We start from the raw sequence: 11668 nt of genomic DNA on the forward strand, positions 1-11668 counted from the left end.
AGAAGATATGAAAAGACACTTTTCCAATGAAGACATACAAATGGCTAACAGACACATGAAAAAATGTTCAAAATCATTAGCTATCAGGGAATTTCAAATCAAAACAACATTGAGATACCACCTTACGCCAGTTAGAATGGCAAAAATTGACAAGGCAGGAAACAACAAATTTTGGAGAGGATGTGGAGAAAGGGGATCCCTCCTACACTGTTGGTGGGAATGCAAGTTGGTACAGCCACTTTGGAAAACAGTGTGGAGGTCCCTTAAATATTAAAAATAGAGCTACCATATGATCCAGCAATTGCACTACTGGGTATTTACCCCAAAGATACAAATGTAGTGAAGAGAAAGGCCATATGCACCCCAATGTTCATAGCAGCATTGTCCACAATAGCTAAATTGTGGAAGGAGCCGAGATGCCCTTCAACAGATGAATGGATAAAGAAGATGTGGTCCATATATACAATGGAATATTACTCAACCATCAGAAAGAACAATTACCTAACATTTGCAGCAACATGGACGCGACTGGAGGTGATTATGCTAAGTGAAATAAGTCAAGCAGAGAAAGACAATTATCATATGGTTTCACTCATTTATGAAACATAAGAAATAGCAGGAAGATGGGTAGGAGGAAGAAGGGAAGAATGAAGGGGGGGTAAACAGAAGGGGAATGAACCATGAGAGACTGTGGACTCTGGGAAACTAACTGAGCACTTCAGAGGGAAGGAGGGTGGGGGACTGGGATAGGCCAGTGTTGGGTATTAAGGAGGGCACCTATTGCATGGTGCACTGGGTGTTGTATGCAAATAATGAATCATGGAACATTGCATCAAATACTGGGGATGTAATATATGGTGACTAATATAACAAAATAAAAATTATAAAAATAAAAAATAATAGGCAGATGTTCAGAATAGATATTTTTCAAAAGAAGGCATTATAGATGGGCAACAGGTAAAGGTGATCAGTGTCACTAATCATAAGGAAATGCTAATCATAACCACAGTGAGATATCACTCACACTTGTTAGAATGGCTATTATCAAAAAAGGCATAACAAGTGTTGGTGAGGATGTGGAGAAAAGGGAACCCTCATACACTGTTAGGGATGTAAATTAGTGCAGCTGCTATGGAGGCTCCCTCAGTATGGAAGTTCTTCAAAAAATGAAACCAGAACTACCATATGATTCAGCAATTCTACATTTGGGTTTTTATCTGAAGGAAACACAAACACTAACTTGAAAATATATATGCACCTGCATGTTCAATACAGCATTACTCACAATAGCCAAGACATGGAAACAATCTACGTGTCCACTGATAGATGAATGGATAAAGATCTGAACACACACACACACACACACACACACACACACACACAGTGGATACAATGGAACAGTATTCACTATAAAGAAGGAAGAAATCTTGCTGTTTGGGACAAAATGAATGGACCTTAAGGGCATTATACTAAGTGAAATAAGTCAGACAGGGGAAAACAAATACTATATAATCTCGCTGGTATGTGGAATCTAAAAACAAACAAAATGTTTAAAATCAAACTCATAGATACAGATAACAGATTGGTGTTTGCTAAAGGTAGGTATGTTGGGATGGGTGAAATAGGTAAAGGTGGTCAAAAGGTAGAAACCTCCACTTCCAGTTGTAAAATAAATAAGCAATGGGGATATAATATGCAGTGTGTTATCTATAGTTAATAATACTGTATTGTATATTCGAAAGTTGCTAAGAGAGTACATCTTACAAGTTCTCATCACCAAAGAAAGGTTTGCAACTGTGTGGTGATGCATGTTAACTAGACTTATCATGGTGATATTTTCACAATACATAGAAATACCAAATCATGACACCATAGACCAGAAACTAATATAACGATAAAAACCAATTATTTTTCAACTTAAAAATTTTTTAATTTTAAAAACCAGACTGAGAATGCCAAATTATTAGTGATGTTTAGAGCAACTGAAAATTTCATACACTATCACTGAGAATACAAGTGTTACAACAGGGGTGCCTGGGTGGAGCGGCAGGTTAAGCATTGGGCTCTTGGTTTGGGCTCAGGTCCTGATCTCAAGTTTCTGAGATTGAGTTCCAAGTCAGGCTCTGTGCACTCAGTGCACAGTCAGTTCCCTCTGTTCCCCCCCATCCCCCTCTTAAGAGAATAAATCCTTAAGAAAAATTACAACCACTTTGAAACTGCCTGTCAAACATAAACTTGCATTTGATCAGACAATCGAGACGTAGGTACTTACCTGAGAGAAATGAAACACATGTCTACACCAAAATTTGTAGATCAGTGCTCCTAACAACTTTGTTCACAATAACCAAAACCCAGAGACATTCAAAATGTCCATCTATTATTGAATAAACAAATTGTAAATATCTAAATCACAGAATATTACTTGGTAAGACAAATCAACTACTCATATATGCAATAGTAAAGATGAATATAAAAAACACAGAAGGGACGAATACCATGTATGATTCCATTCATATGAAACACAAGAAAATGCTTCTGTTTGAAAAAATCAAATTTAATCTAAAATGATGGAAAGCAGATTGCCGTTGCCTGGGAATAGAGGGTTTTACTAGGAAGAGACATAAAGGAACTTTGTAGGGAAGTGGAAATATTCATTGTATTTTCAGTAGTGGTAATAACTAAAGAGGTATGTTTTCGTAAAAAATTCATCAACTGAAATATTAAAAAAGGTCCATTTATTGTATGTAACTTTTACTTTAATAAATCTGTAACCCAGCCTTGACCCATCTTAATCCATAAATGAATGAAGGTAATAATTATTTAAAGGAAAAAAAGATGTATGTTCATGACTTGGGGGTATGCACAAAGACACACACACTTTAAAGGAAGTGTTCCTTTATTATTCCTTATAATAACTAATTATTAATAAAATTACTAATTTAAAAATGCAGTTAGAAATATATCAATATGAAGAAAGTTCAATTCTATCAATTATCTGACAATGCACAAAAAAATGCTTTCACAATTTTTTATCATTGTAAAATTTTGTTATAATGATAAAAAATATAAAAGAAGCTAAAATGAATTAGGTAATTGGAAACAGCACAATTATCGATAGAGTGATATTTTACAACTGTGAAACTTCGGAAGCAGCATACATTTACAACAATGATAAATTTTGGTTTGAATTCTGATGTTATATAAATACAGGGGACTAAAATTAATCGATTTAAAATGATGCATATCAACAATTATTAAGATATAGCAGGGTTCACACACTTCTGAGGGTAAAATAGCTGAGACAATTCATATATCCCAATACAGAGCGCATTTTTAATTTCATGTTTGTGCATTTGTAATTATTACATGTGACAAACATGGATATATTCACAGGAGAGAAAGTATGGAAGGATATTCTCCAAAATATTAACTTTTGTTACCTCTAATTTTTCACTGTTTTTTTTTTGTTGTTACATATCTAATCAAATGTTTTAATATATAATTTGTTCGTTTTATAACTATTTGAAAAAGCAGAAAAGGAGATCTATCATCTTTTAACTACCTTACATCATAAGAATTTGTAAAAAAAAAAAAGAAGAAAGAAAGAAAGAAAGAAAGAAAGAAAGAAAGAAAGAAAGAAAGAAAGAAAGAAAGAAAGAAAGAAAGAAAGAAAGAAAAAACTGGACTAGGTTAAGAGTCAGTGTTGTCCTACCGGTCTCTTAAATGATTCTGTTGCTTTTCCTATCTCTAAAGGCCATGTTCCCACTGCTAACTGTGTTAGCTTTGTCTTTATTTTTGTTTGTTTTTTTTTACCCTAGGTCAGATGATACAAGATGATTACACAGATGACTCATTAGCAATTTTGAACCTGGGTCTCCAAGGACTCTTCTGTTTATTAATTTTGTTGCAGATTTGGCAAATAAATATCAAGCTCGAAATTGGAAAATTCTCTCTCTCAACAAAGCAGTTCAGAACATTGACATTTCCGGAGCTACTAGAAGTGCCCTTGAACCCGCTTTTCTTCTCAATGACTGAAAGTTTAAAACAACAACAGCAACTATGACCTAGGCTTCTGATGGCACTACAGCTATTGTGCGGGAATTGATGCAACTGCCTGAAGATAAGAACTTCAGGGAAATTACGTATATTCCTGAGAGCTGTTACTGCAGGAGTGATCCGATTCAACCAGTAGTGACCAGAAGTGTTCTTGCTAGTTTTCACCATCATATTCATCTTCAAGTTGTAGCTATAAGAATAGTTGTAGTTAACTTAATAGAGAGAAGCTATGATTAACTGCCAGAGTGTAAGTATTATAAATCCTGTCATGTCAGTTACATTTTTGTTGAGACTTGGGTCATAGTCACCTCTAGTAAATGAATCTTTACTGACTGTATAAAATTTAGCAATGGAGGGACACCTTGGTGGCTCAGTCAGTTGGGCAACCGACTCGGGTTTAGATCAAGTCATCATCCCAGGGTCGCGGGATGGAGCCCTCGGGCTGGACTGCGTGCTGACTGCAGAGTGCGCTCCGGATTTTCTCTCTCCCTCTCCCTCCGACCCTCTCCCACCTCACACACGCTCTCTCTCTAAAATAAACCAATAAAATCTTTTTTAAAAATTTAGCAATGGAAGTTCTAATATGGGTATTAAACATCATTTTTAGAGTACTTTATTCTGGGATAGTGTATAGTTACTGATAAGATTAGTTTAAGCAACAATAAGTTAGAGGTCACCTAAGAGTTGCATAGTTTGAATGCCATGATGAAATGATACATCCCCCAAATGCAAATGCTGGGAACTGAAAACTAACAACCCAGCAAAACTGGACACTGGGGGCTGAGATGGAGTGCGGAAACAGAGCACAATGGAAGGAAGATCACTACAGATAGATAACCCATGTAAAGTGCTTGTTTCAGTATCTAGCATATAGTAAAGTTTCAATAAATATACAAGTTTGATTATTTAAAAAAACATGGGGAGAAATAGGATGGGAGTGTAGAAAATTAAGAGTTTCATTTTGGACTTTTTATGTCTGGAGTGCATTTGTTTATGTAACTGAAAAGCAATCATTTTTAGAGATTGGGCGTTCAAGAAAATACTCAAAGGGAGCGTCTGTGTTAAGTGAAAAACTATTAAGAACTGGAACGCCTGGGTGGCATAATTGGTTAAGCATCTGCCTTCGACTCAGGTCGTGATCCCAGAGTCTTGGGATGGAGTCCCACACCAGGCTCCTCACTCAGCAGGGAGACTGCTTCCCCTTCTGCCTCTGCAGCTCCCCCTGCTTGTGCTCTTTCTCTCTCTCTCTGACAAAATAAATAAATAAATAATTTTTAAAAAAAGTATTAAGTACTATTTCAACACAAGAAAGACCAGCAAAAAAAAAAAAAAAAAGAAAGAAAAGAAAAAGAAAGTGTCTAGAGATTAGAAAGCAAAAAGATGGCAGTAAACATGAATGTGGTATTAAGGTAACTGAGAGAATGCTATGAATATTGGGTGGTTGAAGGTACACATTCTATTTAGAAATTTCCTAAACCTTAGGGGCGCCTGGGTGGCTCAGTCATTAAGCGTCTCCCTTCGGCTCAGGGCCTGATCCCAAGGTCCTGGGATCTAGCCCTCCATCTGGCTCCCTGCTCCACTGGGAGCCTGCTTCTTCCTCTCCCACTTCCCCTGCTTGTGTTCCCTCTCTTGCTGGCTGTCTCTCTCTCTGTCAAATAAATAAATAAATAAATAAAATCTTAAAAAAAAAAAGAAATTTCCTAAACTTTAAAAGCAAAATTTTTTTTAAAAATGTGATAAATTCTGCATAAATTATTTCAGTAGATTCATGAGAGCAAAACAGGACTACAGCATATCGATGACTGAATATATGGTAACTAAAAGGAAAATCATTCTGGACAAGGTAATTGAAGTAGTTAAAATATATTTATCACTCTTCATCAGCCATGTAATTTTTAAGTACTTTATATGTTAATCTTTAATTTTTCAACTTAATATATATAGATGAAGGAAAATACTATTTCCATTCTGTAGATGATAAAACCTGAGTCACAGTGAAAGCAAGCCACACATGTGTTTAATAGCTCAATCTGAAACTTTTTGTAGTTAGTGATATTAATAACAATATTTTGGAATGTGTTTCAACCTCAACTAAACAGTTTGAAAACAGAAAAATTGCAATGATTTTTTACATCCTATATATTTTACACCCAACACATACATATTATCATTCTATACAATATATTTGTCATCGAAACACTTCCCATCTTCTGTATCACAGTGGGAAATAAGTGTAATTTTAAACAGAAAATTACGAGAGTCAAGGAAATGGGTGAGTAAGGAAGAAGTTGCATAAGGAAAACACATATTTTTAAAATTATAATACTAGAGCTCGACATCTTCAGTAATGGGTGTGGAGAGCCTCTACAAGGACCCCCAAACTATTCGTGATTGTTTGTTCTTTATCAAAACAAAACTTCAGGGAAATGTATGAAGTTGATAATGAAAGTTTAAGATTCAGCTTTAGGATTCAGTCTGTGAACAGGCACAAAATGATCACAAAACATTAGCAGTCAGATCTATCTGTAGGGAAAACAAATCCCAGGTGTAGTAAAAAAAATATGTAAATTGCAAACAAAATGTGATGAGAAGGAAGCACCCATAATAGGTTTTTCTGATTTTTTAAATATCTCCTGAAATTACCAAAAACACCCAATTGTAGAACCTAGAATACCAGTGTATTGATAATATTTGTAAGCAAAAAATTTTTAAATGCACGTGATTGCTTGCATAGTGTTTTCTCCCATTACCACTGTGCACATAACAAATGTATCTGAATTCTAAACGCAGACTGAATTGAAGTCAGAAGTCAATGATGCGAAACCACACAGTAACAACTTTCATCCTGCTGGGACTGACTGATGACCCACACCTGAAGACTGTGATTTTCGTCTTTCTGTTTCTCACCTATATGTTGAGTATAACTGGGAACCTGACGATCATCTCCCTGACCTTCATAGATTCTCACCTTCAGAATGCCATGTACTTTTTCCTACAAAATTTCTCCTTCTTAGAAATCTCATTTACCTCTGCTTGTATTCCCAGATATTTGTACAACATATCAACAGGTGACAAGACAATCACATATGACAATTGTGCCATTCAAATTTTTTTTACTGATCTTTTTGCTGTAACAGAATTCTTTCTCCTGGCCACCATGTCCTATGATCGATATGTTGCCATCTGTAAGCCCCTGCATTACGTGACCATCATGAACAAGAAGGTCTGTAGAAGACTCATCCTTGGGTGCTGGACAGCTGGCTTCTTGGTCATACTCCCACCACTCAGCCTGGGCCTAAATCTGGAATTCTGTGACTCTAACGTTATTGACCATTTTTTCTGTGATTCAGCCCCCCTCCTAAAGATATCATGTTCAGAAACATGGCTCATAGAGCAGATGGTCATAGCCTGTGCTGTGTTGACCTTTATTATGACCCTCGTATGTGTAGTTCTATCCTATATATACATTATCAAGGCCATTCTACGATTCTCTTCTGCCCAGCAAAGAAAAAAGGCATTTTCTACGTGTTCTTCCCACATGATTGTCGTCTCCATCACCTATGGAAGCTGTATTTTCATCTATGTTAAGCCGTCAGCAAAGGAATCCGTGGCCATTGATAAGGGTGTGGCAGTCCTTACCACATCCGTTGCTCCTATGCTCAACCCCTTCATTTACACCTTGAGAAACAAGCAAGTAAAACAAGCTGTCAAAGACTCAATCAAAAGAATTGCATTTTTCTCAAAGAAGTAATGGAATTTGCTAAAGGAGAGGGCTCACATTTCATAAAAATATCATTAGTTCCTAAGTATATATCTTTAGATTTTTAAGTCAGTCCTTTTTAGCAAAGAAGCTATTTCAAAAAGCTCTCTTTAAAAAAAAAGATTTTATTTATTTATTTCAGAGAGAGAGAGAGAGAGAGAGAGCAACAAGTAGGGGGAAGGACAGAGGGAGAGGGAGAAGCAGACTCCACGCTGAGCAGGGAGCCTGACTAGGGGCTCTATCCCAGGACCCCGTGATCATGACCTGCGCCAAAGGCAGACCCCCAACGGACTGAACCACCCAAGCGAAGCTCTCTTAAAAAGATAATGTGATACATTTCTAGGAAACAAAAGAATGCTTCACATCCTAACAAGCCTTTACAAAACTGCAAGTAAAACAAGACAAAGTAAGCAGAACCAACGAGTTGATTGTATATTTTGGATATTTTGGATAGAATAATTGTGCTCATTGCCTTTTCCAGTTCTATCTTTCAAGAGCATTTTTGATGCCCGGCACCATTTCAGGCACTGCAGATAGAATAGAAAACTTGCAGATTTCTTGCCCTTAAATGCCTTACACTTTAGAAAGGGTATGTGACTAGTGTATTAAATAAAATATAAACCTCACTGTCAACCTACAATTGTCAGGAGGCAAAAGTCAACCAAAAGTGTGTATTTGGAATCAAAGAATTACCATTCAGGTACCAGATCTGGGCAGCAACCCAAACAGCATCCTACTAGGGAGCAAAAGTCAGGGGTTTTAAAGACAAAAAGGGAATGCTTGTATAAGCTGTCTACAAAATTTTGATTGGTGTTGGTGGCAGAAAAATAATCTTAGCTAACCATAACTTGTTGCTAAGGCCATCACTAAGCAAAGTGCATTCCTGTAGCAAGTTGCAAATATTCTTGCAGAGCCCTTGAGGTATTTGGGATTTGGCCCAGTCCAGAAGTTCGTGTTCTGCCTGGTGAGGACGTGCATACAGCCCACCTCCTTAATGGCCTCCAGGATTCATTTTAAAACCCCTTGACATTAATGACTCCATTTTATTTCACCTTTCACAATTATAAACAACAAAAATACCTTAAAATGGAAAAAAAAGGAAGCTATGACAAATGTTTATATCTTAATGCAGAAGCTGAATTATAAAATGTAGGCTCGTACAATTTTCAATACTCAAAAAATCACAGACTATCAGGTTAATTTGATGTAAAAGTGCTAACAATTCTTCGTAAAAGACAAGTAAATTTCTAAAGACAGTGGTTCTATATCTGCTTCTGCATTTGTTTCTATACCTTTGTAACTATATGCACTGGCTGTTGGGAAACTAAAACGATTAGGAAGATTGTGAAAACATGTTAAAAAGTGAAAACAGGGGCGCCTGGGTGGCAGAGTCGTTAAACGTCTGCCTCTGGCTCAGGGCGTGATCCCCGTGTTAAGGGACAGAGCCCCACATCAGGCTCCTCCGCTATGAGCCTGCTTCTGTTCCCTCTCTCGCTGGCTGTCTCTATCTCTGTCAAATAAATAAATAAAATCTTTAAAAAAAAAAGGTAAAAACAAGGAAAAACATGAAGTGTATCTAAATTAGGCACAGAAATGACTACAACTCAAAGGAAACCTACGGAACCAGTACTTTCATCGATATTACACAGTCAGCCATGGAAACAGTGGCTATTAGTAAGGGCATGACAGAGTTCCCTGTTTCCTATGTTCAGAACTCCTTCCTGGACCCCTTCGTTGATACCTTGAGAACCAAGGAAGGAAAACAAAATTATAATGACATTTCAGGGGCCTTGATTGTGATATATCTCAAAAATAATTTTATAGTGATTACAGGTTGAAACAGTATTTTGATATATTCAATTACATAAAATACACCACTAAATTTATTTATTTTTAATTTATATTATGGCTATAGAAAAGTCTCAATTAAATTTGTGACTCACATCACCTTCCTATTGGAATGCTTCAGATATTTAAGCAGTGCTAGTTAGTAGTGAACTTGGAACTTAAATTCTGTTTATTAGACCCAAAATTCTGTATTTGACTCAAGGAAGCCTCACCAAAGAAACACTTTCAGCAAAAAGATATTTTCAAGAGACTCCTCAAGCAAAACCTACATGTAATGAAATCAGTATAAGTAACATTTAAAAACATTAACCCTAATATTAAAAAATGCTCACATAGGCTTAACTTATAAAATGCAGTACATCTTTCTATTGTAAGATTGATAATGTACAAATGAAATTAATCTGTGGGTTAAAAACAAGAGCGTTTTGATAGAAAATAGAAATGTAGTAACCTCTAGCATAACTCTAATTTTCCTTTAAAAAGAGTTGAAGTTTATGGGGTGCCTGGGTGGCACAGTGGTTAAGCGTGTGCCTTCGGCTCAGGGCGTGATCCCGGCGATCCCGGATCGAGCCCCACATCAGGCTCTTCTGCTATGAGCCTGCTTCTTCCTCTCCCACTCCCCCTGCTTGTGTTCCCTCTCTCGCTGGCTGTCTCTATCTCTGACGAATAAATAAATAAAATCTAAAAAAAAAAAAAAAAGAGTTGAAGTTTAAATGTATATAAATTAATATACATAATGGGACTCTGAATAGGAAAGCCATGTGGTTTTTGGAACAGTACTCCTTGGCATCGAGTAGGGAGGAAGGGTGGCTGAGTGCAACGAGTTCAGGAGCCCTGGGAAGCTCTTTCTAACGCAGGCAGAACTTTTCAGCAACTCCTTGTATCAGTTGTTCTACAGCATTAACTCCAATTCATGCAAAAGCTCTGATTCTCTGGTGGACTCATTTTTTCCATGTCATTTTTTCACCTTTGCCCTACCTTCTCACATGTCCTTCACTGGTCTAGTCGATGCCCTACTCCCAGAGACACAATACGAATCATTCTAGTCTCTTGTCCTGAACCCCTGATCTGACAAACACTGGGTATTTCCAGAGATGAGTGGACTTAATGACTACTAAGTTATTAGAAACTGTCAGTTTCTAGAAATTTAGATTGCAGTAATAACCCTCACCTGTCTTGAGACAAGGAGCTAGAGGAGGCCTGCATGCTAGGAATAAAAGTCCCTTTCTGCTCAGGCCCACTAATAATAGCTTCCCTGAGGGCTCATACTGAGATCTTAGAGTCCTCCAGGTCCTGTTCTAAGCTGCCTGCCTTTTTTCAGCCCAAGGGTAATTACAACTAGTCTCCTAAACTCCTTAAAATGTCCAAAATGTTAAAAACATCTTAATATCAACAACAAACATTTTGAAGGCTTATTCTACCCAAGCTGTGTGTTTAGCACTTTATTTCTTTTGAACTCACATAAAGAATATTTCATGGTGCACAGTGCTGTATCGATCACATCAGCAAGGATCAGTTTATAGCCAACTTGTTTCCTCTGCAAACAGGTCCATTCCTTCCAGCCCCGACTTCATTATTTGAAACAGATACACATATTATTTCATATACATTTCAGTATGACTCTCTAGAAATTTACAAACTTTTTAAACATTGATGATAATATGTAATATAGAACCTAATTCACTGTGCACGGCTTGATGAGTTTTCATAACCATTGATCCTCATGTCACCATCACACAGATCAGATACAGCACATTTCAGCACCCCAGACATCTCTTTCCTGCCACTTTATATCAATATGCTCCCAAATGTATCTGCCATGCTGACTTACAATGCCACAGATCAGTTTTGTATTATCATGACCATGATACGAATGGGAATCCACAGAACGTACTCTTTGGGGTCCAGGTTCATTTGCTTGACATTATGTCTGTGACAGTTGTCCAGGTTGTTACATTAGCAGTACTCGATTTTTTTAATTTATAAGTTGTAGTGAATTATAGA

General features: G+C 36.9%; 1 protein-coding gene across 1 annotated transcript; it reads left to right on the forward strand.

Moving 5' to 3' along the window:
- Window positions 1-6823: 6823 nt before the first annotated feature.
- LOC148108710 (olfactory receptor 6C2-like) lies at window positions 6824-7807 on the forward strand. Its single transcript, XM_087869119.1, has one exon. The coding sequence runs from the start codon at window positions 6869-6871 to the stop codon at window positions 7805-7807; it is 939 nt and encodes a 312-aa protein (XP_087725245.1). The 5' UTR covers window positions 6824-6868.
- Window positions 7808-11668: the final 3861 nt, after the last annotated feature.

Source organism: Ursus americanus, chromosome 17 (assembly GCF_024610735.1).
Source record: "Ursus americanus isolate L20-20 chromosome 17, mUrsAme1.1.p, whole genome shotgun sequence".
NCBI classification, from domain to species: Eukaryota; Metazoa; Chordata; class Mammalia; order Carnivora; family Ursidae; genus Ursus; species Ursus americanus.